The 27497-nt window shown below is 46.4% G+C and overlaps 1 protein-coding gene across 5 annotated transcripts in view; it reads right to left on the bottom strand.

Moving 5' to 3' along the window:
- TAOK3 (TAO kinase 3) overlaps positions 1 to 27497 on the bottom strand; it is a 498025-nt gene that overhangs the window by 71991 nt on the left and 398537 nt on the right. For all 5 annotated transcript variants that reach the window (XM_063964317.1, XM_063964318.1, XM_063964319.1 and 2 more), the window contains one exon: positions 11104 to 11340. In XM_063964317.1, coding sequence (XP_063820387.1) covers positions 11104 to 11340 — 237 coding nt within the window. The remainder of the gene's footprint in view (positions 1 to 11103; positions 11341 to 27497) is intronic.

Raw genomic sequence — 27497 nt, 5'->3', positions numbered from 1 at the left:
GAACCTTTGTTCTTCTTACGTTGATCACCTCCAGAAAGGTGAAAACGGAGGGGACACATAGACCAACTGAAAACACCCAAGGTGTCCAAGGGACGTCCACTGCTATAGCTTGAGTTTCCACTGACCTGGAACAATATCTCTGAGATCTCTCGTTGAGGCGAGACGTCAACATGTCCAATTTAGGCCCTCCTCAAAGACTTGTCGCTTCAGTGAAAACTTCTCGATGACGACCGTATTTCTCTCGGATGGAGATCGCGTCTGCAGAGGAATCTATTTCTCCGTCGTGCACATCCGGAACGAAGACTGCTAATATAGCGTTTATCAGTCTTTCCACCCAGCGGAAAACTTTTTTGGCATCTGCCATTGCCGCTTTGCTCCTTGCTCTGCCCTAGCGGCTTACGTACACCACTGCTATCAAGACGACCGACAGAATTAACACGGGCAGATCAATAAGCATATGGTCATTGAAAATAGCTCTTAATTCAAGAAAGCTTATTGCAGACAAGCCTCCCAGCTTGACCTTTTCCTCTGGAAATACTTCCCTTGCACGGACTGCTCCCCAGTCTCGGAGATCTGCATGCATGGACACCAGTATCTTATCCTGGAGTCCGAACCTTCGTCCCTCTAGGTGAGAACTGAGCCGCCACCACAGGAGCGAAAACCTGGCCATTAGGATTATATTCCGGCGCATGCGCAGGTGAGACCCGGACCACATTTCCAACTGGCCCCGTGAAAGCCACTCTGGCATTTGACCTGCTCACCGAAAAGGCCTCTTAGGCCGCACCGATCTTCTTCATCAACGGAACATATTGATGGATTGTCACTGCCAATCTGATCCGACTCCGGATCCTCAGACCTCTTTCCACAGGAACACGCAGAACTTCCACCGTTCCGTATCTACTCTGATACCCACCTCCGACGCCTGCGTCGTTCGGAATAACAGCCTTCCCCTGTGTTGAAGAACAGTCAGAGAGAAAACAACGATTTGCACCACTTACGTCTTGACCTCGCCTTAATCAGGAGAGTGTCCCAGTACAGAACAACAATGGCTCTTACCATTGAAAGAATACCATCCCACTGCCATCACTCCGGTGAAATGGCAAAGACAATCCTGGATATCCACCCAGGTGATCCGAATGCGGAGAACAACGCATTTAAACCTCTAAGCCTTTTTTTTTTTTTTAAACAGGGACAGCAGGACAATGCACTGAACTTGACGCACCTCTGGTATGGCAAGATTCATCAGAAAAATCAGTGAGGGAAACATCTATAACGCCAGAATGTCCCCCTTTGGATTCTATAATTAACTCACAGGTCCTAGTCTATTTCCGGACTGACTGAATAGTAGTAGATGAGTTTCCACCGGAGTGGGCTCCAGCCAGATAGACTCAGGGACATGTGGTGGATGTGGTAGAAACAGAAAACGACATCCGCTTCTGCGAACCTACCAAGGCTGCAGAACACTTACCTTTTACCTTCTACTGTCTGCACAGAAAAGGAAAAAAGAGCTGTATCGAACTAGTTAAAACGACTGCATCCCATAAAAGAATGCGTCACCAACCGTTGTGAAGCAGACTAACTCACGAAGTTAGATTTTCCAGGAGTATCCGCCGAGATTGACTGAACTGAGGCATCCCCAAACAGCGGTACACCGTCCCAGGAAGAAACTCCAGTATCTCTCGGAGTCAGCCTCAGTATTCCCCCGGCCACACCTCCTATATATGCCCGGCAGCTTGCCACAATTTATAGAGAAGAACCAACCTAAGGAACATCCCCTCTCTGTTTAGGGTAATGCTATCGGATGCCTTTCCGAATATAAACACTCCCCCATGTGCATGTAATGCAGATAAGTCCAAAGCATAGAAATAATATATCACTTAGCTTCCTGTATACGATCCTTTGTGACAAGGCCCCGTGTCGACCCGGAGTTGACTTTCACAGTATTCTATCCGCGGCGGGAAATGAACAACATTCGGACTCCCTGAGAGGTTCTGAGACCAACTCGTTATATATATATATATATATATATATATATATATATATATATATATATACACACACACACACACACACACACACACACACACACACACACATATATATATATATATATATATATATATTATATATATATATACACACACACATACATATATATATATCTATATCTATCGTACATATAAGCGGATTGTCCTGAACCGCTGGGTCCCTAGTGACATTTATGTGTTCTGAATGTGTATGACCATGTACTGACATGCCCCAGTTATGGATCTACCAGGAACGTTATGGCCGACAGAAAACCTAGTATTTGTCGACAGAAAGGGGTAGTAACAAGACAAAATAACATTCTTGCAACCCCTAGGGGTCTGAGGGAAGCATACATGTGTAATTCAATAACACTCCCCCACACATTCCATGGAACCGTACCATACCTATAAATATATATATACAGGTATAAGGCAGTTACAGCATGTTAATTTATACCCGGTAATAACAGTTGGTGCCGACAGGGTCACCCACATACTACTGTGTCTCCCATACAGTGTTTACCTTTGACAAGGAAATCACTACCGACCTGCTGATACTGCATCTCTTGAATTAAGTACCAACAGACGTCGGCGATGCCGACAGTGATCCCCACAGCAGCTTTTGACAGAGCCCTCACTCACGTCGACATATGTTGACTAAAAACTATAGTGGGTAAATCTGACAGGAACAACAGATATATATGCACCACAATAATGATTATACTCCAATTATCCAAAATAGTGCTATATTTCTCATTATATAGCACTGTGCCCCCCCTCGTTTGCTCTGCTTTGGCGGGGACATGGAGAAAAATGGCGCTGAATCTGCTGTGAGGGCTAAGCTCCGCCCCTTCCCGGTGCGCTTCAGCCCCATTACTAATATATATATTTTAAGCTGGCGGGGGTCCATATATAGTATCAATATACTATACATATGCTTTTTTATATATTGCTGCCCAGGGCGGCGCCCCCCCCCCCACCCTGCACCCTCGTAAGCCGTTGGTGTGTGGGAGCAATGGCGCACAGCGCAACCGCTGTGTTACACTGGCAGGGGTGACGGACACGGTGCCCGGGCCCCAAATATGCCACAATTGCCAGCCTTTTTGACCTTCAGTAACTTGCTGCCCAGGGCGCTCTCCCCCAGCGCCCTGCACCCTGTGAGTGCCGTTGGTGTGTGGGAGCATGGAGCGCAGCGCGACCGCTGCGCTGTACCTCCGCTACTGAAGTCTTCTGCCGTCATTGAAGTATTCTTATCTTCTCATACTCACCCGGCTTCTTTCTTCTGGCTTCTGTGAGGGGGATGACGGCGCGGCTCCGGGAACAAGCAGCTAGGTGAACCAAGTGATCGAACCCTCTGGAGCTAATGGTGTCCAGTAGCCTAAGAAGCAGAGCCTTTAACTAAGAAGTAGGTCTGACTTCTCTCCCCTCAGTCCCACGATGCAGGGAGCCTGTAGCCAGCAGGTCTCGCTGAAAATAAAAAACCTAACAAAGTCTTTAGAGAAACTCTGTAGAGCTCCCCTAGTGTGTGTGTCCAGTCACTCCCGGGCACAGAGTCTAACTGAGGTCTGGAGGAGGGGCATAGAGGGAGGAGCCAGTTCACACCCATTCAAAGTCTTATAGTGTGCCCATGTCTCCTGCGGATCCCGTCTATACCCCATGGTCCTTACGGAGTCCCCAGCATCCTCTAGGACGTCTGAGAAATATAAATGCCCAGGGTTTGGAAAGAAATGTTTAACAAGCTCATATGGGTGTTAAGTTCAGGGGTACACATGTTTGGCCATGTAGTGTATGTTTAACATATGCACACCCTGCCCTAAAATCAGAAAACCACACGCTATATATATATATATATATATATATATATATATATATATATATGAATGACATAAATAGAATACATCTATAGTAATCTTTCAGTTGTTTATAAGGAAAGTGCTATGAGAAGTAATATGAATAAACGCAACGTACAAACTCCTTCATAGTTCATGTATCTATGGTGGGAATTCAATCAAATGCGATGTTGTTTAGCTCCGAAATGAGTGCCCAAACGTATTCAACCGTCTGCATCGCGCCTGGCACCTAAACTGGGAGATGCAGTTCACTGCACCTAATGCCCAGTGTTCAGTCGCAGAAAACAACAATTCCAACTTAAGAGCTAGGTGCTATGCTGTTAGTGCACGCAGTAAGTCTGCAACTAGTTTAGTTGGATTTCTGCTTGCTCCTCAAGAGCGGAATAGACCTGGCCACTAGTTCCCAGAGGTAAATCACATTGTATTCAATTGAATTCTCCCTAATGTTAAGGTATAGAAAGGGGGGGGGGAGTTTCAACTGATTTGTGGTCACGAAAATGTTATGGGCACCCGCCGGAGCTATTCAGCTGTCCCAACTCCCCCCCCGCGGGGCATGCATGCCCCGTGTGTGCGCCTATTAGTACTGGGTTTAGCAGCACAAAGGGGTTGAACCAGTATAGTCTAATGTTTTTGCACATTTCAGCTTGCACCTAAGCAGGCTGTGGGCTGAAATGTGTCCCTCAGGCTGCATGCGTGCCAAAATGGAACAACAGTTGAATTGCTCTGTTTGGCGCAATTTAGTGGCAGCCAGGGCGAACAATTCCCCGCAAAATGTTTATTAATATACGTTATAGATTAAGGTTTCCTACAGATAGTGGTAGGTAATGGATCTATAGTACAAGTTGGAACCTCCACATTAACACACAGCCAATAAGAAGAGCATAATAGCACGTGGCAATGCAACATTGTAGTGTTTACTTTGACTGTTCCCAGGATGCACCGCACCGCCTCCTCTATATAACCCCTCCTCCGTGCACAGCAGCTCAGTTTTGTTAACCAGTCCAATGCAGTAGCAGGTAAAGAGATGGGAGATGTTAGTCACATAGAACCACGTTCTCACATAGAAACCCAAAGAAGCTAAGTGCATCAGAGTGGGCCCTCCCATGAGGAACTGCTTTAGGACATCCCCGATGTTATTCCCTGTGGAATCCAGTGTACCGCGCAGAAAGATTTAACAATGGTAAGTATACCATAAATCTCCTTTTCTGCAGTGGGGTACACTGGTATTCCACAGGAAATAACATCGGGGATGTCCTAAAGCAGTTCCTCATGGGAGGGGACGAACTATAGCGGGCACAAGAACCCGGCGTCCAAAGGAGGCGGAAATATCAAAGACATAGAACCTGATGAACGTGTTCACAGAGGACCATGTAGCTGCCTTGCACAATTGTTCTGTTGATGCACCACGGCGAGCTGCACAAGAAGGTCTTGATAGCAGCAGGAGCTGGTAGACCAGCCTGCGCACAAGCTTGTGCAATCACCATTCTGATCCATCTGGCCAAAGTTTGCTTGTTTGCAGGCCAGCCACGTTTGTGAAAACCAAACAGTACTAAGAGGGACTCAGACCTCCGAATGGAGGCAGTCCTCTCCACATATATACGGAGAGCCTGTACCACATCCAAAGACCTTTCTTTGGAAGACCAACCAGGATAGATAAAGGCCGGAACCACAATCTCTTGGTTAAGGTGGAAAGATGACACCACCTTAGGCAGATAACCAGGGCGAGTACAGAGAACTGTCCGGTCACCATGAAATATCAGGAAGGCCGGACGACAGGACAAAGCGCCTAAGTCCAACACTCTTCTAAGCAGAGACAATAGCCAACAGGAACAGGACCTTAATAGTAAGCCATTTCAGGTTCACAAAATCAAGAGGCTCAAAGGGAGACCCTTGCAGGGCATTAAGGACAACAGACAGATCCCATGCAGACACAGAAGGGACATAGGGAGGTTGTATCCGCAAGACACCCTGAGTGAATGTATGAACGTCAGGAATAGATGCAATTTTCCTCTAAAACCACACCGACTAGGCAGAAATATGAACCTTGAGGGAGGCCAGACAAAGGCCTAAGTCCAGGCCTTGTTGCAGAAAAGCCAGAAGCCATGGGGTTCTGAACTTGTAAATATCGTAGTTCTTAGCAGCACACCAAGCGAAGTAGGAGTTCCAGACCCTGTAGTAAATCAGAGCCGAAGCCAGTTTATGGGCCTTCAACATAGTTTGGATGACCGCCTCAGAGAAACCTTTTGCCCTCAGGAGTGACGCTTCAAGAGCCACACCGTCAAAGCCAGTCTGGCCAGGTCTAGGTAGACACAAGGGCCCTGAACGGGGAGGTCTGGGCGTTGAGGAAGTGAGAACCAATGCCGTCTGAGCCACGCTGGAGCAACTAGAAGTAGTATTACTCCTACTTGCTTGAACTTATGCAGAACCCTGGGCAGGAGTGACACCGGAGGGAACACGTATGGCAGTCGAAATTTCCATGGAATTGCCAGTGCGTCCACGAACGCTGCTTGAGGATCCCTTGTCTGTGATCCGAAGACCGGAACATTGTGATTGTGTCGAGACGCCATAAGGTATACATCTGGTAGGCCCCACTTGTCCAATAGGAGTTGAAACACCTCCGGGGGAAGGCTCCACTCTCCGGCGTGTACGATCTGACGACTGAGGAAATCCGCTTCCCAGTTGAGGGCACCCGGAATGAACACTGCCGACATTGCTGGCAGATGGCGTTCTGCCAACTGAAAAATTCTGGACACTTCCATCAATGCTTTTCGGCTTCGAGTCCCACCTTGACGATTTATGTACACCACCGCGGTGGTGTTGTCCGACTGTACTTGAACAAGCCTGTTCCTTACCAGAGGCAGGGCTAGTGTCAAAGCGTTGAACACTGCCCACAGTTCCAGAATGTTAATGGGGAGGAGCGACTCCTCCTTGGTCCAGCGACCCTGGAGAATGTGTTGCTCGAACACCACGCCCCAGCCCCTCAGACTGGCGTCCGTCGTCAGGGGAATCCAGAAGGGACAGACCCTGCTCAACTGTTGATCCTGGAGCAACCAGGACAGGGATAAGTGGACCTCCAGAGTCAGGACCATCATTTGAGACCTGATCCGCTGAGGCAGACCGTCCCACTTGGAGATGATTAACCGTTGGGAGAGGGAGAGAATGGAATTGAGCATACTCCACCATATCGAAAGTCGACACCATCAGGCCTAGTACTTGCATCACCGAGTGAATAGACACTTTTGGGCGAGAGAGGAAGTATCTGATCCTGTCCTGAAGCCTCAGGACCTTCTCCAGAGACCGAAACAGCCTCTGGCTGTGCGTATCCAGCAGGGCCCCCAGGTGCACCATGCGCAGCGCAGGGACCAGAGAGGACTTTTCCCAATTGATCAGCCATCCGTGGGCTGTGAGGAATTGCACCGTCAGCTGGAGATGACACAGAAGGACATCTTGAGAGCTTGCTAGGATCAACAGCTCGTCCAGATACAGCAGGATCCTGATTCCCTGTTGACGGAGATGAGCTGTCGTCACGCCCATGACCTTGGTGAAAATCCAAGGGGCCGTACTCAGTCCAAAGGGCAGAGCTCTGAATTGATAATGGAGGTTGCCAATAGCAAACCACAGATATTCTGATGCGAAATGGCAATAGGCATATGCAGGTAAGCATCCTGTATATCCAGGGATACCACGTAGTCCCCAGGTTGCATGGCCAGTGCAATGGAGCGCAGTGTTTCCATACGGAACTTGGAAACTCTCACAAATTTGTTCAGTGACTTGACGTTGAGAATAGGCTGGAAAGACCCACTGGGTTTCGGTACTAGAAACAGGGTCGAGTAGTAGCCCAGCCCCGTTTGGGAGATAGGCACCGACACAACCACTCTTGTCTCCAGGAGTGACTTGACAACCAAGTGTAGAGCTTGCGCCTTCAACAGGTCTGATGGGATGACTGTTGCACAGAACTGGCGAGGGGGACGTCTCTTGAAAGAGACAGCGTACCCGTGAGAGACAACTTCCGGCACGCACGCGTCTGAAGTGATCCTTAACCAGACCAAACTGCAGGAGTCGGCCTCCCATCCTGGGGTCCCCCAGGGGGAGGCCTTCCCCGTCATGCTACAGGCTTGTCCTGTTTGGAAGCAGGCCGACGGGCAGCCAAGGATCGTTTAGATTTGGGCTTACCGGTCTTGGAAGTACGAGGCTTGCTCAAGTACCCCTGACCCTTTGATTTACCTGAAGTCTAAAAGGAACGAAAAGTAGTACTTTTAGCTTTCAGAGCAGGAGTAGTAGTATTAGGAAGGAACGCAGTCTTAGCAGAGGCTAAGTCAGTCACGATCTTATTAAGATCTTCTCCAAAAAGGATGTCTCCCTTAAAAGGGAGCACCTCCAGAGTCTTCTTGGAATCTAGGTCCACCTTCCAGGACCGCAACCACAGAAGCTAGCGAGCCAAAGTAGACGTAGTGGACGCTTTGGACGCCAGAATACCTGCCTCAGAGGACGCCTCTTCAATATAATGAGAGGCGGTGGTAATATGAGACAGACACTGTTTGGCAATGTCAGAAATATCCTGAGGTAGCTCTTCCTCCAGTACCTGGACCCACGCATCAATAGCTTTTGCAGTCCAGGAGACCGCAATAGTGGGCCTATGAATTGCCCCAATTAGGGAATAAATACACGTCAGGCATCCCTCCACACGCTTATTTGTCGTCTCCTTCAGGGAGGTGACAGTGGTAACAGGCAGAGAAGAGGAAACCACGATCCGTGCGACATGCGAGTCGACCGGCGGTGGAGTTTCCAACTTGTTAGTTAACTCCGTAGGGACAGGAAAACGAGCCAACATCTTCTTGGATAGGACGGGAGACCCAAGCCTCTTGACGTATGTCAATTAAAAAAGTCAGAGTGAGGAAAAACGACCTTTGCCACCTTCTGACGCTTGAATTTATCAGGCTTTTTTGATACAGTAGTGGGATCAGCTTCATCATCAATCTGGAGAACCATTTTGATAGCTTCCACTAATTCAAGGACATCAACCTGAAGTAACATGCTCCCCATCAGAGTCCGCTGAGTCAGAATCAATCGGATCAGTATAGGCCCCATCTTCATCAGAAGAAGTATCTGAAACATGAGTGGATTGAGAGGAGGAAATCACACGCTTAGAGGGGCCCTTAAGCCCCAGAGGGCTGAGGTGTAGACTTCTGTTTAACCAAGGATTTATTCAAAACTGTATCTGGTTAGATAGTGTGTCCGTCCAAGGCGGAAAGGCTACAGGGACAAATTGTGGCTGCAATGGCACAGGCAGTCCCACAGGGGGCGTAAGATGTGTTACCAAATTATTTAACATACAAGAAAAGGCGTCCCACGGTGGCTCTTGGTTGGCCACGGGGGTCAAAGGTGGAGTGGGAGATGTAAGGGACCCAGTACCCACACATCCCCAGCAGCAGGTTCCCCTCCCAATAAATCTGTGGGAGCAGCACTGCCTGATGCAGGAGCGTCCACTGAATTTCCGTCCTGTGTGGCAGACATTATGAGGAATGCAGCCATGTGGCACACAGTACAATATAGCCAAACAATAATAATACCGTAATCCCCTGGTTTATGTGCTAATAAAAGCAGGACACAAACAGAGAAATTAATCTGTATGGGATGACTGAAATACACAGAAAAAATACACTGAGATGTATACACTGTGTAGCACTATATATGTATATTTATAGACAAATAAATGTGGACCCTGACGCAATTATCCTCACAGGGTTTAGAATATAGTGATAGCAAGGGTGTGATACACTTGAAAAGGAGAGCACACACAGTAGCTATATGGCACACTCAGTCACAAACACAATGCAGGAATAATGTACACAACAATAATACTGCATTAGACAGGCAATTTACATACAATAGCAGATATGTATATGCAAAGCGATATAACAATGCACAGCAGTACTGGATGTATATCACAGAATAATTGTAGCACCTATTCTGTCAGTAACACACTTATTTCTTAACTAACACAGTCAAAAAACAGGTAGAATACTCAAGTGTCCTGTATAAGCACGGCACTGGAACAGGCGGCTATACAGAGGAGACAGCACCCAGTAATCCCATAGAGAGCGGCCCTTAGCTAAAATGGCGCCAGGTCTCAGCAGGGAGTGAGGGGAAAGTGAAAGCAGCTCCAGGGCGGGAACATCTGCAGTAGATGGCGCCCGGAGCTGGGGGGAGAGGCTACAGGCAGCACTCTATCCCCACAATGAACTCCTGGGCACAGAGGAGGGGTTAAATAGAGGAGGCGGTGAGGTGCATCCTGGGAACAGTCAAAGTTTTTAGCCTGTTGGTGCCTCGGATCAAGATCCAACTCTACACACCGATGTTATTCCCTGTGGAATACCAGTGTATCGCGCTGCAGAAAGCTCATTTAACTTTTGTTCCCTAGCATTATGATTAGTCTGGAACGTCATGATGCAGTCCATTTAATCATTTCTTTTCCTTTATTTAACGGCTAAAGCAAAGACCTAGGGATTGTACTGGATAGAAAGCTGGTCACAGACATGCCCTTGCCTGAATACCAACTACATTTAATCACAACATATAATAATGTCTCACAAAACCAAATAAACCGTGCAATTCAGAGTCTGCGCCAATGCTGCATCATATCAAGGACTCATAAACCCGTTTCTTACCTTATTCTACCAATCCTTAAGCTAACAACCCTGCAATTCACTGGCCTTCAACCTGGTTATTAATTGCCTGTGACTGACTTACTCACTATATGATGCACTGTTTGTTCTTACCCTTGTCAACACAAAACGGTCATGTAGTGGCTTGCCTGAAACTGCAAATGTGATTTCCCTCAATTTCATTTAGCTGGTGGTTGGTTGGCCAATAGGTACAAGCAGCAACACAGAAAATAATGGTCAGAAACTGAACCATGAATGGGACTACTCTGAATTTATGTTAGACACACAAAAACCAATATGCTGTGACAGAAACATTTATGAAAGGACACATTGTTTTGTGTTCCTTTCAACTCTCATTTACAATTTCACACAAAGCAATGAACTTTTAAATGGTTTAAATTTACCATTTGCCACCACTAATAAATCAAAAAGATTTCTGATATGAAAAACTAAAAAATATATAGCTCTTCGACTAGCTTCAAAAGTGTATCTAAAATGTACCTAAAATAATGGAATGTTGCAACTGAAGTGAAATAAGTTACCAAGAATTGTGATGCCTACCTCTTTATCCATGCCTACGATTTGCCTCTTGGAAAGCTTTTCCAGCTCGATGGACGAGTTGTTGGCATGAGTCTCCACCTCCTTCTGCAGCTTAAGGCGGTGCTCGTCCATCTCAGCCTTCAGCTTATTCTCCAGGGCGATCAGCTGCTTCTGGTGCTGGCGCCGCATCCGCTTATATCCTGACATCTGTTCCCGCAACTCGTTCTCCTGCTCATGCTCATGGATCTGCCTTGTAACCTATGAAAGAAGAGAATTTACAACAACATCTTTAGACTAAATATTTATAAGACATGGACAGCAGGAGCAACCTGTTCATTATGCTGCGCTCAATTCCTTTATTAAAGGAGGCAGAAAAAATTATACTGTAGGAAGCAAAATCTAAAAGGGAAGTGTGAAATTGGCAAACAATATGAAAGAGCTAAGCACAAGAAATATCTATATCCACAATACAAAAGCATCCGCCACAAGCATTGTTTTACTTTACACAGACAAGAGTTCACATACCCTTTCATATCACAAAACGAGGGGGATAGGTCTTACATTTGAAGACAGTGGCTTTATAAAAAGGTCCACCAAGAAACCATTCTCCACAGGTTACCATGGACTTTTAGGAACAAAACTAAACCTGAAGCCTTAACGGTACACTTTGCACCAGGAATCTTCTATCAAACACACCACAAATTATTCACACACTTTCCTCTTAAACACACAAAGATATAGTTCCTTATTTTACCGAAGATTTGTATCAAGGCAAAGGGAAAAAAGTGTTTGAATACATCACAGAAAAGCTTCAAAATACAAAACATATGACAGAAGCAGAAGGTTCCTATAGTTCACGTATATGTGACTTTATGAGCAAGAATGTGCCTTGTTACGCATGTGTAGCACGCACGTAACAATCTTTCAATGCAAGAAAATAAACGTCACACATCTAAAACCTTATTGAACGGCTTGTGGGTATTCTTTTTTTTATTGTCAAAAGCAACAATCAGATATTTATTTTGACTATAGATTTAAAAATGAAAGGCATCTGTAAAATGAATTTAACAAGCAACATTTTTGAGAAGATCATATCCAGGAAATAGCACAAGCTACTAGAATAGCTTCACATTCATCTTGACAAATTTAGGACTGAAAACATCAGTTTCCTTTTTGTGAACACAGTTTTGATACTGAATGTAAGTATAATAGGTTGATAAAACCAGGATTTATTTATGAGCAAATTTTACAATTTTAGCATTATAGTGATGTCAGGGATTGCCTTTATTATATCTATTATAACAATTATTAGAGCAAATATATTACTAATTTCTCCCTAATCGTACACAGTGAGCAAAAGGATGGACACAATCCAATTATTATTTTTTTTAAACAAAAACAAAGGAGCAAAACTAAACTAGACAGATCATTTTCCAGAACTAAAGAAAATATAATAATATTATAATACTACCATGGCACTTTCCATATGCTATATATTAAGCTTTATGTGGCTGACACCAGCATAGATAATATTCTGTGTAGTTGTTTTTCATGGGGGCGGGGCTGTGCAGGAAACAAATGGTCTGATATTTGCTTTTACGCCTAAAGCTGCATACACACGGTGTTATGCAGGCTACGGCCGATACTGACTATGTGATTTATCAATACTGGACTGCCAGCACAGTCTATGTTTCCTTGCGCGGCAATGCAAGCTGTATACACACGGTGCAATATGCACTATGTTTTCTACCCATATGGGCTATATAGCCCATATTGGTAGTTATATCGCACCGTGTTTATGCGGCTTAAAGCTTGGAAGACTTGGACAATATGCAGGGGAGATTACAATATAACAGTTTTGGAAGAGCTGAAATACATGGCTTAGGGCTTAAAATATATACAGTCCCTGCATGTAGTAATATGTGTAAAATTATGTAATCATTTATTTCACTTAATAAGCAGTGTATTGGGAATCTGTAGCCTAATGCATTCTAGCGTATGACAAAAGTCTATCCTGGCAAAAGAAAGTTTACGTGGACTACAGTTTTATAGTCCATTTCAGATTTTCATAAATTGTAAGAATTACATTTGAACAATTAATTTTATTGTTGTGCCACTTTTAGATTGTCTTCTTTATATCACACGTCCTGCTATTATAAAATGGGGCCTAATCATATTACCCAGTAACATTCATATTCATTACAAGTGTTTTATTTTGCAAATGTTGGGCATACAATTACCACATATCGGCTGCCAGGGGGTACCCAGGCGAAAACCTGAGAATCCCTGATCTAGACAGACAACAGGAAGGCTAATGCAAGGTCTCACTCACATTTGCAATGTCAAGCGATACTACGTGCTGCAGTTCCTTGGCTCATGGACCAGTAGCACAGAGTGAAGGTGAAGCTTTGCTGACCAGTTATTAGGTGGTGATAGTAGAGAATGTTTGATACTGTTGGATGACTAAGTGGAAAACAAGATACTTCTTTGCTTGTAAAGTATTTACCATGTAAGGCAAACTCTTAGAAAAAAAAAAGTAAAAAAAAAAGCCTATTTGCTAGGTCACCACCTATTTGCTACATTTAAAGGCAAGACACACAGACAGGTATGGGGGAGAATGGACATCCAAATTCTGCAACAGCTTTAAATAAATAAAATCCAAATTTGAGATTTTCATATATAAAGCATTAAGGTAAAATACCGTATATACTCGAGTATAAGTCGACCCGAATATAAGCCGAGGCACCTAATTCTACCACAAAAACCTGGGAAAACTTATTGACTCGAGTATAAGCCTAGGGTGGGAAATGCAGCTCTAGCCGTACACAGCCCTCAGTGCCAGATATGCCCTCATAGTGCCAGATATGCCCCCACAGTGCTGCCAGATATGCCCCCACAGTGCTGCCAGTTATGCCCCCACAGTGCTGCCAGATATGCCCCCACAGTGCTGCCAGATATGCCCCCACAGTGCTGCCAGATATGCCCCCACAGTGCTGCCAGATATGCCCCCACAGTGCTGCCAGATATGCCCCCACAGTGCTGCCAGATATGCCCCCACAGTGCTGCCAGATATGCCCCCACAGTGCTGCCAGTTATGCCCCCACAGTGCTGCCAGATATGCCCCCACAGTGCTGCCAGATATGCCCCCACAGTGCTGCCAGTTATGCCCCCACAGTGCTGCCAGATATGCCCCCACAGTGCTGCCAGATATGCCCCCACAGTGCTGCCAGATACGTTCCCTCCCCAAGTGCCAGGTATGCCCCACAGTGCTGTTACTTACCCCTCCGTCGATCCCGCGCTGTCTTCTGGAGGGACACGAAGCACACAGCGTGCGCGGCTCTCCTGTGTCCCTCCTGCATCTTCGGCGGCCGCGGCGGGTCTATTATAGGAAGTGCCGGTTCGTGATCAGAGGTCACGAACGGGTATTTCCTGTAATAGAACCGCCGCTGCTGCCGCCGGAGATGCAGGAGGGACACAGGAGCGCCGCGCGCTGTGCGCTCCATGTCCCTCCTTCACACTGCTCTGCCTCTGCCTGCACTGACTCGAGTATAAGCCGAGGTGGCTTTTTCAGCACAAAAAAAAGTGCTGAAAAAGTCGGCTTATACTCGAGTATATACGGTAATAAGATTTTACTTACCGGTAAATCTATTTCTCGTAGTCCGTAGTGGATGCTGGGGACTCCGTAAGGACCATGGGGATAGACGGGCTCCGCAGGAGACATGGGCACTTTAAGAGAGAATTTAGGTTCTGGTGTGCACTGGCTCCTCCCTCTATGCCCCTCCTCCAGACCTCAGTTAGAGAAACTGTGCCCAGAAGAGCTGACAGTACAAGGAAAGGATTTTGGTAATCCAGGGCAAGATTCATACCAGCCACACCAATCACACCGTATAACATGTGTATAACAACCAGTTAACAGTATGACAAATAACAGAGCATCAGGTCCAACCCTGATGCAACCATAACATAACCCTTATTGAAGCAATAACTATATACAAGTATTGCAGAAGAAGTCCGCACTTGGGACGGGCGCCCAGCATCCACTACGGACTACGAGAAATAGATTTACCGGTAAGTAAAATCTTATTTTCTCTAACGTCCTACTGGATGCTGGGAACTCCGTAAGGACCATGGGGATTATACCAAAGCTCCCAAACGGGCGGGAGAGTGCGGATGACTCTGCAGCACCGATTGAGCAAACACAAGGTCCGCCTCAGCCAGGGTATCAAACTTGTAGAACTTTCCAAAAGTGTTTGAACCTGACCCAGTAGCCGCTCGGCAAAGCTGTAATGCCGAGACCCCTCGGGCAGCCGCCCAAGAAGAGCCCACCTTCCTAGTGGAATGGGCCTTAACTGATTTTGGCAGCGGCAATCCAGCCGCAGAATGAGCCTGCTGAATCGTGTTACAGATCCAGCGAGCAATAGTTTGCTTTGAAGCAGGAGCACCAAGCTAGTTGGAAGCATACAGGATAAACAAATCTGTTTTCCTGACCCTAGCCGTTCTGGCTACATAAACCTTCAAAGCCCTGACCACATCAAGTAACTCGGAATCCTCCAAGTCAGTAGTAGCCACAGGCACCACAATAGGTTGGTTTATATGAAAAGATGAAACCACTTTCGGCAGAAATTGTGGACGTGTCCGCAATTCTGCTCTATCCGCATGGAAAACCAGATAGGGGCTTTTATGTGACAAAGCCGCCAACTCTGACACACGCCTAGCCGAAGCCAAGGCTAATAGCATGACCACCTTCCACGTGAGATATTTCAACTCCACCGTTTTGAGTGGTTCAAACCAGTGTGATTTCAGGAAACTCAACACCACGTTAAGATCCCAAGGTGCCACTGGAGGCACAAAAGGGGGCTGAATATGCAGCACTCCCTTTACAAACGTCTGAACTTCAGGTAGAGAAGCCCAACTCTTTTTGAAAGAAAATGGATAGGGCCGAAATCTGGACCTTAATGGAACCCAATTTTAGGCCCAAATTCACTCCGGACTGAAGGAAGTGAAGGAAACGGCCCAGCTGGAATTCCTCCGTAGGAGCATTCCTGGCCTTACACCAAGCAACATATTTTCGCCATATACAGAGATAATGTTCAGCTGTCACGTCCTTCCTAGCCTTTATCAGCGTAGGAATGACCTCATCCGGAATGCCTTTCTCTGCTAGGATCCGGCGTTCAACCGCCATGCCGTCAAACGCAGCCGCGGTAAGTCTTGGAAGAGACAGGGTCCCTGTTGCAACAGGTCCTGTCTTAGAGGAAGAGGCCACAGGTCCTCTGTGAGCATTTCTTGCAGATCTGGATACCAAGTCCTTCGTGGCCAATCTGGAACAATGAGTATTGTTCTCACTCCTCTTTTTCTTATTATTATCCTCAGCACCTTGGGTATGAGAGGAAGAGGAGGAAATACATAGACCGACTGGAACACCCACGGTGTCACCAGGGCGTCTACAGCTATCGCCTGAGGGTCTCTTGACCTGGCGCAATACCGCTGTAGCTTTTTGTTGAGGCGGGATGCCATCATGTCCACCTGTGGCAGTTTCCACCGACTTGTAATCTGTGCAAAGATTTCCTGATGTAGTCCCCACTCTCCCGGGTGGAGGTCGTGTCTGCTGAGGAAGTCTGCTTCCCAGTTGTCCACTCCCGGGATGAACACTGCTGACAGTGCGCTTACGTGATTCTCCGCCCAGCGAAGAATCTTGGTGGCTTCCGCCATCGCCACTCTGCTCCTTGTGCCGCCTTGGTGGTTTACATGAGCCACTGCGGTGATGTTGTCTGACTGAATCAGAACCGGTTGGTCGCGAAGCAGGGTCTCCGCTTGACGTAGGGCGTTGTATACGGCCCTTAGTTCCAGGATGTTGATGTGAAGGCAAGTCTCTTGACTTGACCACAGACCTTGGAAATTTCTTCCCTGTGTGACTGCACCCCAACCTCGGAGGCTTGCGTCCGTGGTCACCAGGACCCAGTCCTGAATGCCGAATCTGCAGCCCTCGAGAAGGTGAGCGCTCTGTAGCCACCACAGGAGTGACACCCTGGGCCTGGGGGATAGGGTGATTAACCGATGAATCTGAAGATGTGATCCGGACCACTTGTCCAGTAAGTCCCATTGAAAAGTCCTCGCATGGAACCTGCCGAAGGGAATGGCCTCGTATGATGCCACCATCTTTCCCAGGACACGAGTGCAGTGATGCACTGACACCTGTTTTGGTTTTAATAGGTTCCTGACCAGTGTCATGAGTTCCTGAGCTTTCTCCATCGGGAGATAAACCCTTTTCTGGTCTGTGTCTAGAATCATGCCCAGGAAAGGCAGACGAGTCGTAGGAACCAACTGCGACTTTGGAATATTTAGAATCCAGCCGTGTTGCCGTAACACTTCCAGAGAACGTGCTACGCTGATCAGCAACTGCTCTCTCGATCTCGCTTTTATGAGATCGTCCAAGTATGGGATAATTGTGACTCCTTGCTTTCGCAGGAGTATCATCACTTCCGCCATTACCTTGGTAAATATTCTGGGTGCCGTGGAGAGACCAAACGGCAACGTCTGAAATTGGTAATGACAATCCTGTACCACAAATCTGAGGTACGCCTGATGAGGTGGATAAATGGGGACATGAAGGTATGCATCCTTTATGTCCAGAGACACCATAAAATCCCCCCCTTCCAGGCTTGCGATGACCGCTCTCAGCGATTCCATCTTGAACTTGAACCTTTTCAGGTATATGTTCAGGGATTTTAAATTCAATATGGGTCTGACCGAACCGTCCGGTTTCGGGACAACAAACATGGTCGAATAATAACCCTTTCCTTGTTGAAGGAGGGGAACCTTGACCACCACCTGTTGAAGATACAATTTGTGAATTGCAGTAAACACTATTTCCCTCTCGTGGGGGGAAGCTGGCAGGGCCGATTTGAGGTATCGGTGAGGGGGCATCTCCTCGAATTCCAGCTTGTATCCCTGAGACACAATCTCTATTGCCCAGGGATCCAACTGGGAGTGAACCCACTTGTGGCTGAAATTTCGAAGACGTGCCCCCACCGGGCCTAGCTCCGCTTGTGGAGCCCCAGCGTCATGCGGTGGATTTTGTAGAGGCCGGGGAGGACTTCTGTTCCTTGGAACTAGCTGTGTTGTGCAGCTTCTTTCCTCTGCCCCTGCCTCTGGCAAGAAAGGACGCACCTCGCACTTTCTTGTGTTTCTGAGATCGAAAGGACTGCATTTGATAATACGGTGCTCTCTTAGGCTGTGAGGGAATAAAAGGCAAGAAATTTGACTTTCCAGCAGTAGCTGTGGAGACCAGGTCCGAGAGACCCTCCCCAAACAATTCCTCACCCTTGTAAGGTAAAACCTCCATATGCCTTTTTGAGTCGGCATCACCTGTCCATTGCCGAGTTCACAGGACCCTGCTGGCAGAAATTGACATAGCATTTATTCTAGAACCCAGTAGACCAATGTCTCTGAGCATCTCTCATAAAAAGGACAGCGTCTTTAATATGCCCCAGGGTCAATAAAACAGTATCCCTTATCTAGGGTATCCAACTCCTCTGATAAGGTATCAGTCCATGCCGCTACAGCACTACAGACCCAGGCCGATGCGATTGCCGGTCTGAGCAAGGTACCTGAATGTATATAAATGGATTTCAGGTTACCCTCCTGTTTGCGATCCGCAGCATCCTTGAGGGTAGCCGTATCCTGAGACGGCAGGGCTACCTTTTTGGATAAGCGTGTTAAAGCTTTGTCCATCCTAGGGGAGGATTCCCATCGTAACCTGTCCGTTGGCGGGAAAGGATACGCCGTAAGAATCCGTTTGGAAATCTGCATTTTTTTATCTGGAGATACCCAAGCTTTTTCACACAACTCATTCAGTTCGTGTGAGGGGGGAAAAGTTACCTCAGGTTTCTTTCCCTTATACATATAAACCCTTGTGTCAGGGACAGGGGTTTCCTCTGTGATGTGCAAAACATCCTTAATTGCTATAATCATATATCGGAGTGATTTAGCCAACTTTGGCTGTAACTTTGCATCATCTTCATCGACACTGGAGTCAGAATCCATGTCGGTATCTGTGTCAACAATTTGGGATAGTGGGCGCTTCTGAGACCCTGACGGCCTCTGCGACATAGGATCAGGCACGGGTTGGGACCCCGACTATCCTGAGGCTTCAGCTTTACCTAACCTTTTATGCAAGGAATTAACATTATCATTTAAAACCTTCCACATATCCATCCAATCAGGTGTCGGAGCCGTCGGCGGAGACACCACATTCACTTGCTCCCGCTCTGCTTCCACATAGCCTTCCTCATCAGACATGTCGACACAAGCGTACCGACACACCAGACACACAGGTAATGCTCTTTTTGAAGACAGTTCCTCCACAAGGCCCTTTGGAGAGACAGAGAGAGAGTATGCCAGCACACACCCCAGCGCTATAACCCAGGAATAACACAGTAAGCTAATGTTAACCCAGTAGCTGCTGTTTATAATATGTTTTTGAGCCTAATTTATGTGCCCCCCACCCCCCTCTCTTTTTACCCTCTTCCACCATGAATCTGCAGGGGAGAGCCTGGGGAGCTTCATCTCAGCTGAGCTGTGGAGAAAAAATGGCGCTGGTGAGTGCTGAGGAAGAAGCCCCGCCCCCTCGACGGCGGGCTTCTGTCCCGCTTAAATATGCATTTTCTTGGTGGGGGCTCATACATATATACAGTGCCCAACTGTATATATGCTAAACTTTTGCAAAAAGAGGATCCAAATGCTGCCCAGGTCGCCCCCCCCCCCCCCCCCCCCACCTGCGCCCTTACAGTGACCGGAGTATGTGAGGTGTGTGGGAGCAATGGCGCACAGCTGCAGTGCTCTGCGTTACCTCAGTGAAGAACGGAGTCTTCTGCCGCCGATTTTGAAGTCTTCTTGCTTCTCATACTCACCCGGCTTCTGTCTTCCGGCTCTGCGAGGTGGACGGCGGCGCGGCTCTGGGTTCGGACGGCGATGGTGAGATACTGCGTACCGATCCCTCTGGAGCTAATGGTGTCCAGTAGCCTAAGAAGCAGGACCTAGCTTCAGAGAGTAGGGCTGCTTCTCTCCCCTCTGTCCCACGATGCAGGGAGTCTGTTGCCAGCAGAGCTCCCTGAAAATAAAAAACCTAACAAAATACTTTCTCTCAGCGAACTCAGGAGAGGTCACTGAAAAGCACCCAGCTCGTCTGGGCACAGTATCAAACTGAGGTCTGGAGGAGGGGCATAGAGGGAGGAGCCAGTGCACACCAGAACCTTAATTCTTTCTTAAAGTGCCCATGTCTCCTGCGGAGCCCGTCTATCCCCATGGTCCTTACGGAGTCCCCAGCATCCACTAGGACGTTAGAGAAACATTGTTTATTCTTACCCTGACTTTCCACTGCAGCTTTGGCATAAAAACAAAAAAACAGCAACATAATTTTTCTTTTAAATTTAACTGAGCATTTCTTACCATCTCCATCACATACAAATACTCTAAACTCTATATCAACTACACAGTGTACAAAGCGGTGCTGATGCAAAAATAAACCTTGACGTGGTACAGAACGCAAATAGTGCTTACTAGGACACCACTGGACATGCCATGTGTGACGTCATCAACTATACATGCACCATCAAAAAACAGCCACTGACAGACCACACAGTATGGACAACACTTACACAAAACTTTATTTTATTAATATGGTCCCACTGTTGTAATACAGGTAAAAACGTAATACTGTACACTACACACACACACAGACAGGTATACACCTTTCTTAAAAGAGAGAGGTATTATAACTATATGCCAATATTTTATCCTATCAAAACAATGTCGCCAAAAAGCTCAACGCAACGCCAATGCTTCAACAAGGTATTTTGTTAATGTGTGCAGAAGGGCATTCCTCCGGATCAGTGACATGCGTTGCTGTATGCACGAGACTGAACATCTGTCATAGAATAAACATTAACGTGCAGTGTCTGTTGCAATGCAGAAACACCTGCAACGCTAAGGATCTTGATGGCGGCCTTGTCTCTTAAAATGAGCTATGATTACTGTATGTTACAAGGCACAAACGTCCTGACTGCTGTGTCACAATAGAAGGAAGCTTAAGGTAACTCAATGACTTTCCCATGTAGATTTCACAAACACATGTAACATATCAATGTAGTAGAATGTATAATGTGTGCCTATACAGTGATTCACCATGGTCCTATGTAAATGTTAAATAGTAAAACGAATACAGGTTGATCTCCCATATTGAAAATGCTTGGGATCAGAAGTATTTAAAGTTTGAGAAGTTTCCATATTTTGAAATATTTGAATACCATAAGGAGATATTTTGTGGATGGGATCCAAGTCTAAGTGTGAAATACATCATGCTTCATTTATACCTTGTACATAAGCCTCAAGGTAACTTTAAACAATATAATTAATAAACACTGAACCATCAGAAAGCAAAGGTGTCATGAGTCATTACAAAAAAAATGGATTTCTAAGTATTTTTAATATTGGATATGGGAGACTAAACCTGTACTGTGTAGGCATTCTGTGCATGCAAGGAGGTATGAGCCAATTAACCCGTGCATGCATGGGGGTATGAGCCAATTAATACTACATATGATGTGTGTGTTTGTAGTAAACCGCTTCTAAAACAGTGAAGAGGATTGGTCCTGTGTACGCTATAAAAAGTATTATATCAATTTAGAGAAATCAGAAACTTATATTATTTTGGTATACTTAGGATCATACCTAAATACTGTAACAAGCAGTATGTGTGGTAGTAGATCTGTACCCATACATTCTGTAATAGAGTTGAGGTAAACTGTATCTATACAGTAAAGATGTATAGGCCTTTGTATGGGATCCGGTCTGAAGGTCGACACTGTCTAGGTCGACAGTCACTAGATCGACAGGGTTTCTAGGTCGACATGTGCTAGGTCGACAGGTCAAAAGGTCGAAATTAGTTTTTCATATTTTTTTTCTTTTTTTGAACTTTTTCATACTTAACAATCCACGTGGACTACGACTGGAACGGTAATCTATGCCGAGCGAAGCGAGGCACCTTGCCCGAAGAGAACGATTCCAACCAACCCCCCCCAAAAACCTCATGTCGACCTTTTGACCTGTCGACCTAGAAACCCTGTCGCCCTTCCAACCCTGTCGACCTATAGTGGTCGACCTAAACATTGGCGACCTAGATACTGGCGATTTGATGATCCACACCCCTTTGTAATTCATTTATTAAATACAGAGTACCTTTGTCCATTTCTCCACAAAATCACCTCCTTCATTTGAGCATTTATCTGTTCACAAGCTTCAGAATCCCCTTGTTATACTTGGCTACCTACAGTCCATTGAAACATTTGTTGACTGCAAGTTTCAACTCATCACCACTTCCTATACGGTTTCTGCCCAGGGACGCTTTAGGGGCATACACAAGGAGAGATCCGTGCTTAATCTGTAAGCAATCTGACTAGAATGCCTAGAAATTAAGCACGAATCTCTCTGTGTGTGTGCCCAAAAGCGATAGCGATGTGCGGCCCCGCGTGTCTCTATCACCGGTACTAGATTACAATCTAATAGATTGCTCACTTCACCACTGTGTGAAGTGAGCACACCCCCCACTTTGCTCAGCACATATGGGATACTCAACCTGTATAATGAGAAATGTTATGGCCATCCCCAAGCTCTGTGTAGCTTGGTATATTTCTTTGCATTATGCGTGCTGCTTTCACAGAGCTAAGACCCTTGGTCTACATGTTAGCAGAAGTTGTAGCAGCTACTGCTATCATCAAACAGAAGGTATTCTGTAGATCATTCAAAATAAGCATGTACTTGGCGTGATGACTCTACAGTGCCAACATTTAATTTCCTGCTGACTTAACAAATTTATCATTTGTGTTAGAACATGATTATGTTGGAGGTACAGACCAGCCAGAGTACAGCGGCCATGAACTCCATCTGCATGTCATATTGAGGGCTTACATGCAGGGCCGGACTGGCCATCTGGCACTTCTGGCAAATGCCAGAAGAGCCGATGGCCACTTGGGCCGGTCCAGCGCTCACTGAGACACGCTGCCGCTCAGTCCAGCGGCAGCGTGTCTCAGCTGTCAGGAGAGGAGAGCGCCTGCCAGCGCGGCTGTGTCTGGCACGGCGCATATAGCGGACTTCAAACCAGCCGCAAGTTCGTGAGCCAATCAGAGCTCGCGGACCGGCAGCCAATCAGAAGCCGCCGGTCCGTGAGCTCTGATTGGCTCACGAACCAGCGGCTGGTTTGAACGAAGTCCGCTATACGCCGCCGCGCCAGACACAGCCGCTCTGGCGCGCGCTCTCCTCTCCTGACTCACCCGTCCCTCACAGCCGGAGCCCGGAGTAGGAGCAGCAGCAGCAGTGGTAAGCACCTGCAGCACTGGCTGCTGTGGGGGCAATTGTATACCTGGCACTGTGGGGCATTTGTATACCTGGCACTGTGGGGGCAATTGGCTGGCACTGTGGGGCATTTGTTTACCTGGCACTGTGGGGGCATTTGTATACCTGTCAGGTATACAATTGCCCCCACAGTGTCAGATCCACAATTGCCCCCACAGTGTCAGGTATTAACCTGACACTGTGGGGGCAATTGTGGATCTGACACTGTGGGGGCAATTGTGGATCTGGCACTGTGGGGGCATTTGTATACCTGGCACTGTGGGGGCATTTGTGGATCTGGCACTGTGGGGGCATTTGTGGATCTGGTGGATCTGGCACTGTGGGGGCATTTGTATACCTGGCACTGTGGGGGCATTTGTATACCTGGCACTGTGGGGGCATTTGTATACCTGGCACTGTGGGGGCATTTGTGGATCTGGCACTGTGGGGGCATTTGTGTATCTGGCACTGTGGGGGCATTTGTATACCTGGCACTGTGGGGCATTTGCATACCTGGCACTGTGGGGGCATTTGTATACCTGGCACTGTGGGGGCAATTGTGGATCTGGCACTGCACTATTGGGGGCATATAATGTAAATTTCGGCTCATACCGAGTGCTATAATGTAAATTTTGGCTTATACTGTGTGGTATAATGTGAAAGAGGCACCAGTACTAGATAGTATAAGGGGTCCTACTATTGTGGTGCATAATTCGTATAAGGGGTGTATGGTGTGGTAAACTACACTGAAGACCACGCCCCTTTTGAGTGGCCACACCCCCTTTCCGGAGCGCGAGCGCGCTTAATTACAAACTTCACATTTCCATACCTCTGCTTAAAAATTTCCACTTCAACCACTGGTTGTGTGTATTTTAATAGAGAATGATGTACGCTTGTATGTTGTTAGAATATTAATTCTATTTGTAAGAGCATAGACTAATAAGTGGGAGGAGTCAGGAATAGTAAGGGGAGGAGTCACAGAGGTGGGCCTGTGTGCTTCAAAAATGCCAGGGCCTATTTTTAGTCCCAGTCCGGCCCTGCTTACATGCATTACCATTTTTACACTGAAAATTTTCATATTAATGAATCTTTCAACAAAATGAAGGACTGACCACTGTAGACTGAAAACATTTAATAAACAAGAAAGATGTGCTTCTTTGGGCTCTAAAACACCTACATTCAGAGTGAAAACAAATTCAATAGTGGAGTAAAACGGTATTGTGTATTAGCACCAAAAAAGGCACATCTTGTTCATATACACAAGTGTTTCTTTTAGGTAGCTTTCATACACCCATGTGCCCTTTGTGTCTACCATATACACACATGAGAATATTGCATTGAATACAATTGCTTCATTAGTTTGTGGTGTTGACTACTAGACTAGACTTATTTCTTTGGTACATTTGAAGGATAATAAAGTACAGGAGATATGGAAAAAATTTAAAATTAATTAAATCTATAAAATATAAATCTTTTATTTTGGTGTTCTGCACCTCAACTTTCCTCATAATGGTTACAGACATTAGACCTCATCAAACAGTGGAGATATGTAATGAGAATTTTGTGTTTGTGCTGTTGCCATTGCATCCACAAAGGTTTCTATAGTGCGTTTCAATAAAATTCTAATTAACATTTGTTTTATATAGTACTGTACCTGCAGATGAGCTACCTTGTTTATTACGCTAGTTTCTTGCTACACTGTTGTTAACTGCTATTCAGAATTGTAGAAGCTAGTGTTACACGGGTGGCATAACCTGCAATAGTTTTATTCATGCTCCCTAGCATATGAAGAATATGGCCTAATATAAACCTATCTAATATTTGCGGTTTGTCTCATTTATTGAATCAGTGGTCGCGCTTTTTTTTCTTCTTTCCTCTCCTGTATAGTGAAATGACAAATCAGTTATGTTGAGCATAATTCAACATACATGCAGACACCATCTTAATATTTGTTTTCCATTTCTATTGGACTCTAAAATAAGATCTTAACCTAATCTCACAGCAGAAATCAGTCCAGGCCTTGGCAATAATGATGGTTTCCTGTTTAGCTATACAGTTCACCGACTCATTACACTCGTTACAGATTATTATACAGGTATACATTAATGTATGTCCTGTCTGTTTAGACCTGTGATCTCCAACCTGTAGCTCGCGAGCTACCGGTAGCTCGCCGTAGTATTTTTGGTAGCTCACAGAGCGCACAGGCTTGGGCAGTCATTGGCACTCCTCCTCCCTTCATTTTTAATATGGTGCTGGCCGTCAGCCAATCAGAGCTTATGGACCAGCAGTGGCAGCATCGGATTGGCTGCTGGACCGCGAGTTTTGATTGGCTCACTTACCGGCACCTTATTTTAAATGCCCGCCGGAGACTGTCACCCTCACCGCAGTCGCTCTCTGGGCTTCACAGGAGAGGCGTGCGCTGCGCTCTCCTCCCCTTCCGTCCCTTATACAGGAGGAGCAGCACCGGCGGCAGTAGAACAAGCCAGCAAGGGTTAGCACTGTGCGGGGCACTGTATCGGACACTGCGGGGGGGGGGGGGGCATTCTGTCTGGCGGTGGGGGGGGGGGCATTTTAAATGACACTGCGGGGGCAATTGTTTCTGGCACTACTGGGGGGCATTATTTGTGTATCTGGCACTGCTGGGGTCATTATTTGTGTATCTGGCACTGCTGTGAGGCATTATTTGAATATCTGGCACTGCTGAGGGGCATTGTGTATCTGCTGGCACTATGCGGGGGAGCATTACTTGTAGTTGTGAGGCCACACCCACTTTCGCAGGAACGCACGAGCATTGATGGGAGGGGGTAGCTCCTTCAGAGGTTTTATTTTCCAAAAGTAGATCACACCCCATTTAAGGTTGGAGACCACTGGTTCAGACACTTTGGGCGATATTCAATTGTTTATCACTCCCGATCTCCCATCTAAAGTGACGGGAGATGGTGGGGATCAATATTCAGTTGTGCTTAATTATCACACCGACCAAAGGAATGAGCGCGATTAATGAGCGCTCAAACTGGTCACTTTTTTTTTTTTTTAGCTCATTTCAATATCTCATTATGGTATGCAATTAATCCAAAAATTGGATAAGGGATACTCAACCTGTATTTAACTTATTTTTTTTATCAGGGCCAGCAAATACCGGGCGCCATGTGGGTGGTAATACTGTGGGGCGTATCCAATTAGCCGCGGTAATTTGAATTCTATTCCCACCAAAGTACAGGTTTCCTAATAGGTGACACTTCATTAAAAAAATATATAACATTGTAAATGTAAGGCAATGAAAAAATAAGATTTTACTTACCGGTAAATCTATTTCTCGTAGTCCGTAGTGGATGCTGGGGACTCCGTAAGGACCATGGGATAGACGGGCTCCGCAGGAGACATGGGCACTTTAAGAAAGAATTTATGTTCTGGTGTGCACTGGCTCCTCCCTCTATGCCCCTCCTCCAGACCTCCGTTAGAGAAACTGTGCCCAGAAGAGCTGACAGTACAAGGAAAGGATTTTGGTAATCCAGGGCAAGATTCATACCAGCCACACCAATCATACCGTAAAACATGTGAAAACAAGCAGTTAACAGTATGACAGACGATAGAGCATCAGGTCAAACCCTGATGCAACCATAACATAACCCTTATTGAAGCAATAACTATAAACAAGTCTTGCAGAAGAAGTACGCACTTGGGACGGGCGCCCAGCATCCACTACGGACTACGAGAAATAGATTTACCGGTAAGTAAAATCGTATTTTCTTTAACGTCCTAGTGGATGCTGGGGACACTGTAAGGACCATGGGGATTATACCAAAGCTCCCAAACGGGCGGGAGAGTGCGGATGACTCTGCAGCACCGATTGAGCAAACAAGAGGTCCTCCTCAGCCAGGGTATCAAACTTGTACAACTTTGCAAAAGTGTTTGAACCTGACCCAGTAGCCGCTCGGCAAAGTTGTAATGCCGAGACCCCTCGGGCAGCCGCCCAAGAAGAGCCCACCTTCCTAGTGGAATGGGCCTTAACTGATTTTGGCAGCGGC

This window comes from Pseudophryne corroboree, chromosome 1, assembly GCF_028390025.1.
Source record: "Pseudophryne corroboree isolate aPseCor3 chromosome 1, aPseCor3.hap2, whole genome shotgun sequence".
In the NCBI taxonomy this organism is placed as follows: domain Eukaryota; kingdom Metazoa; phylum Chordata; class Amphibia; order Anura; family Myobatrachidae; genus Pseudophryne; species Pseudophryne corroboree.
This window is presented reverse-complemented; position numbering and strand designations above follow the sequence as displayed.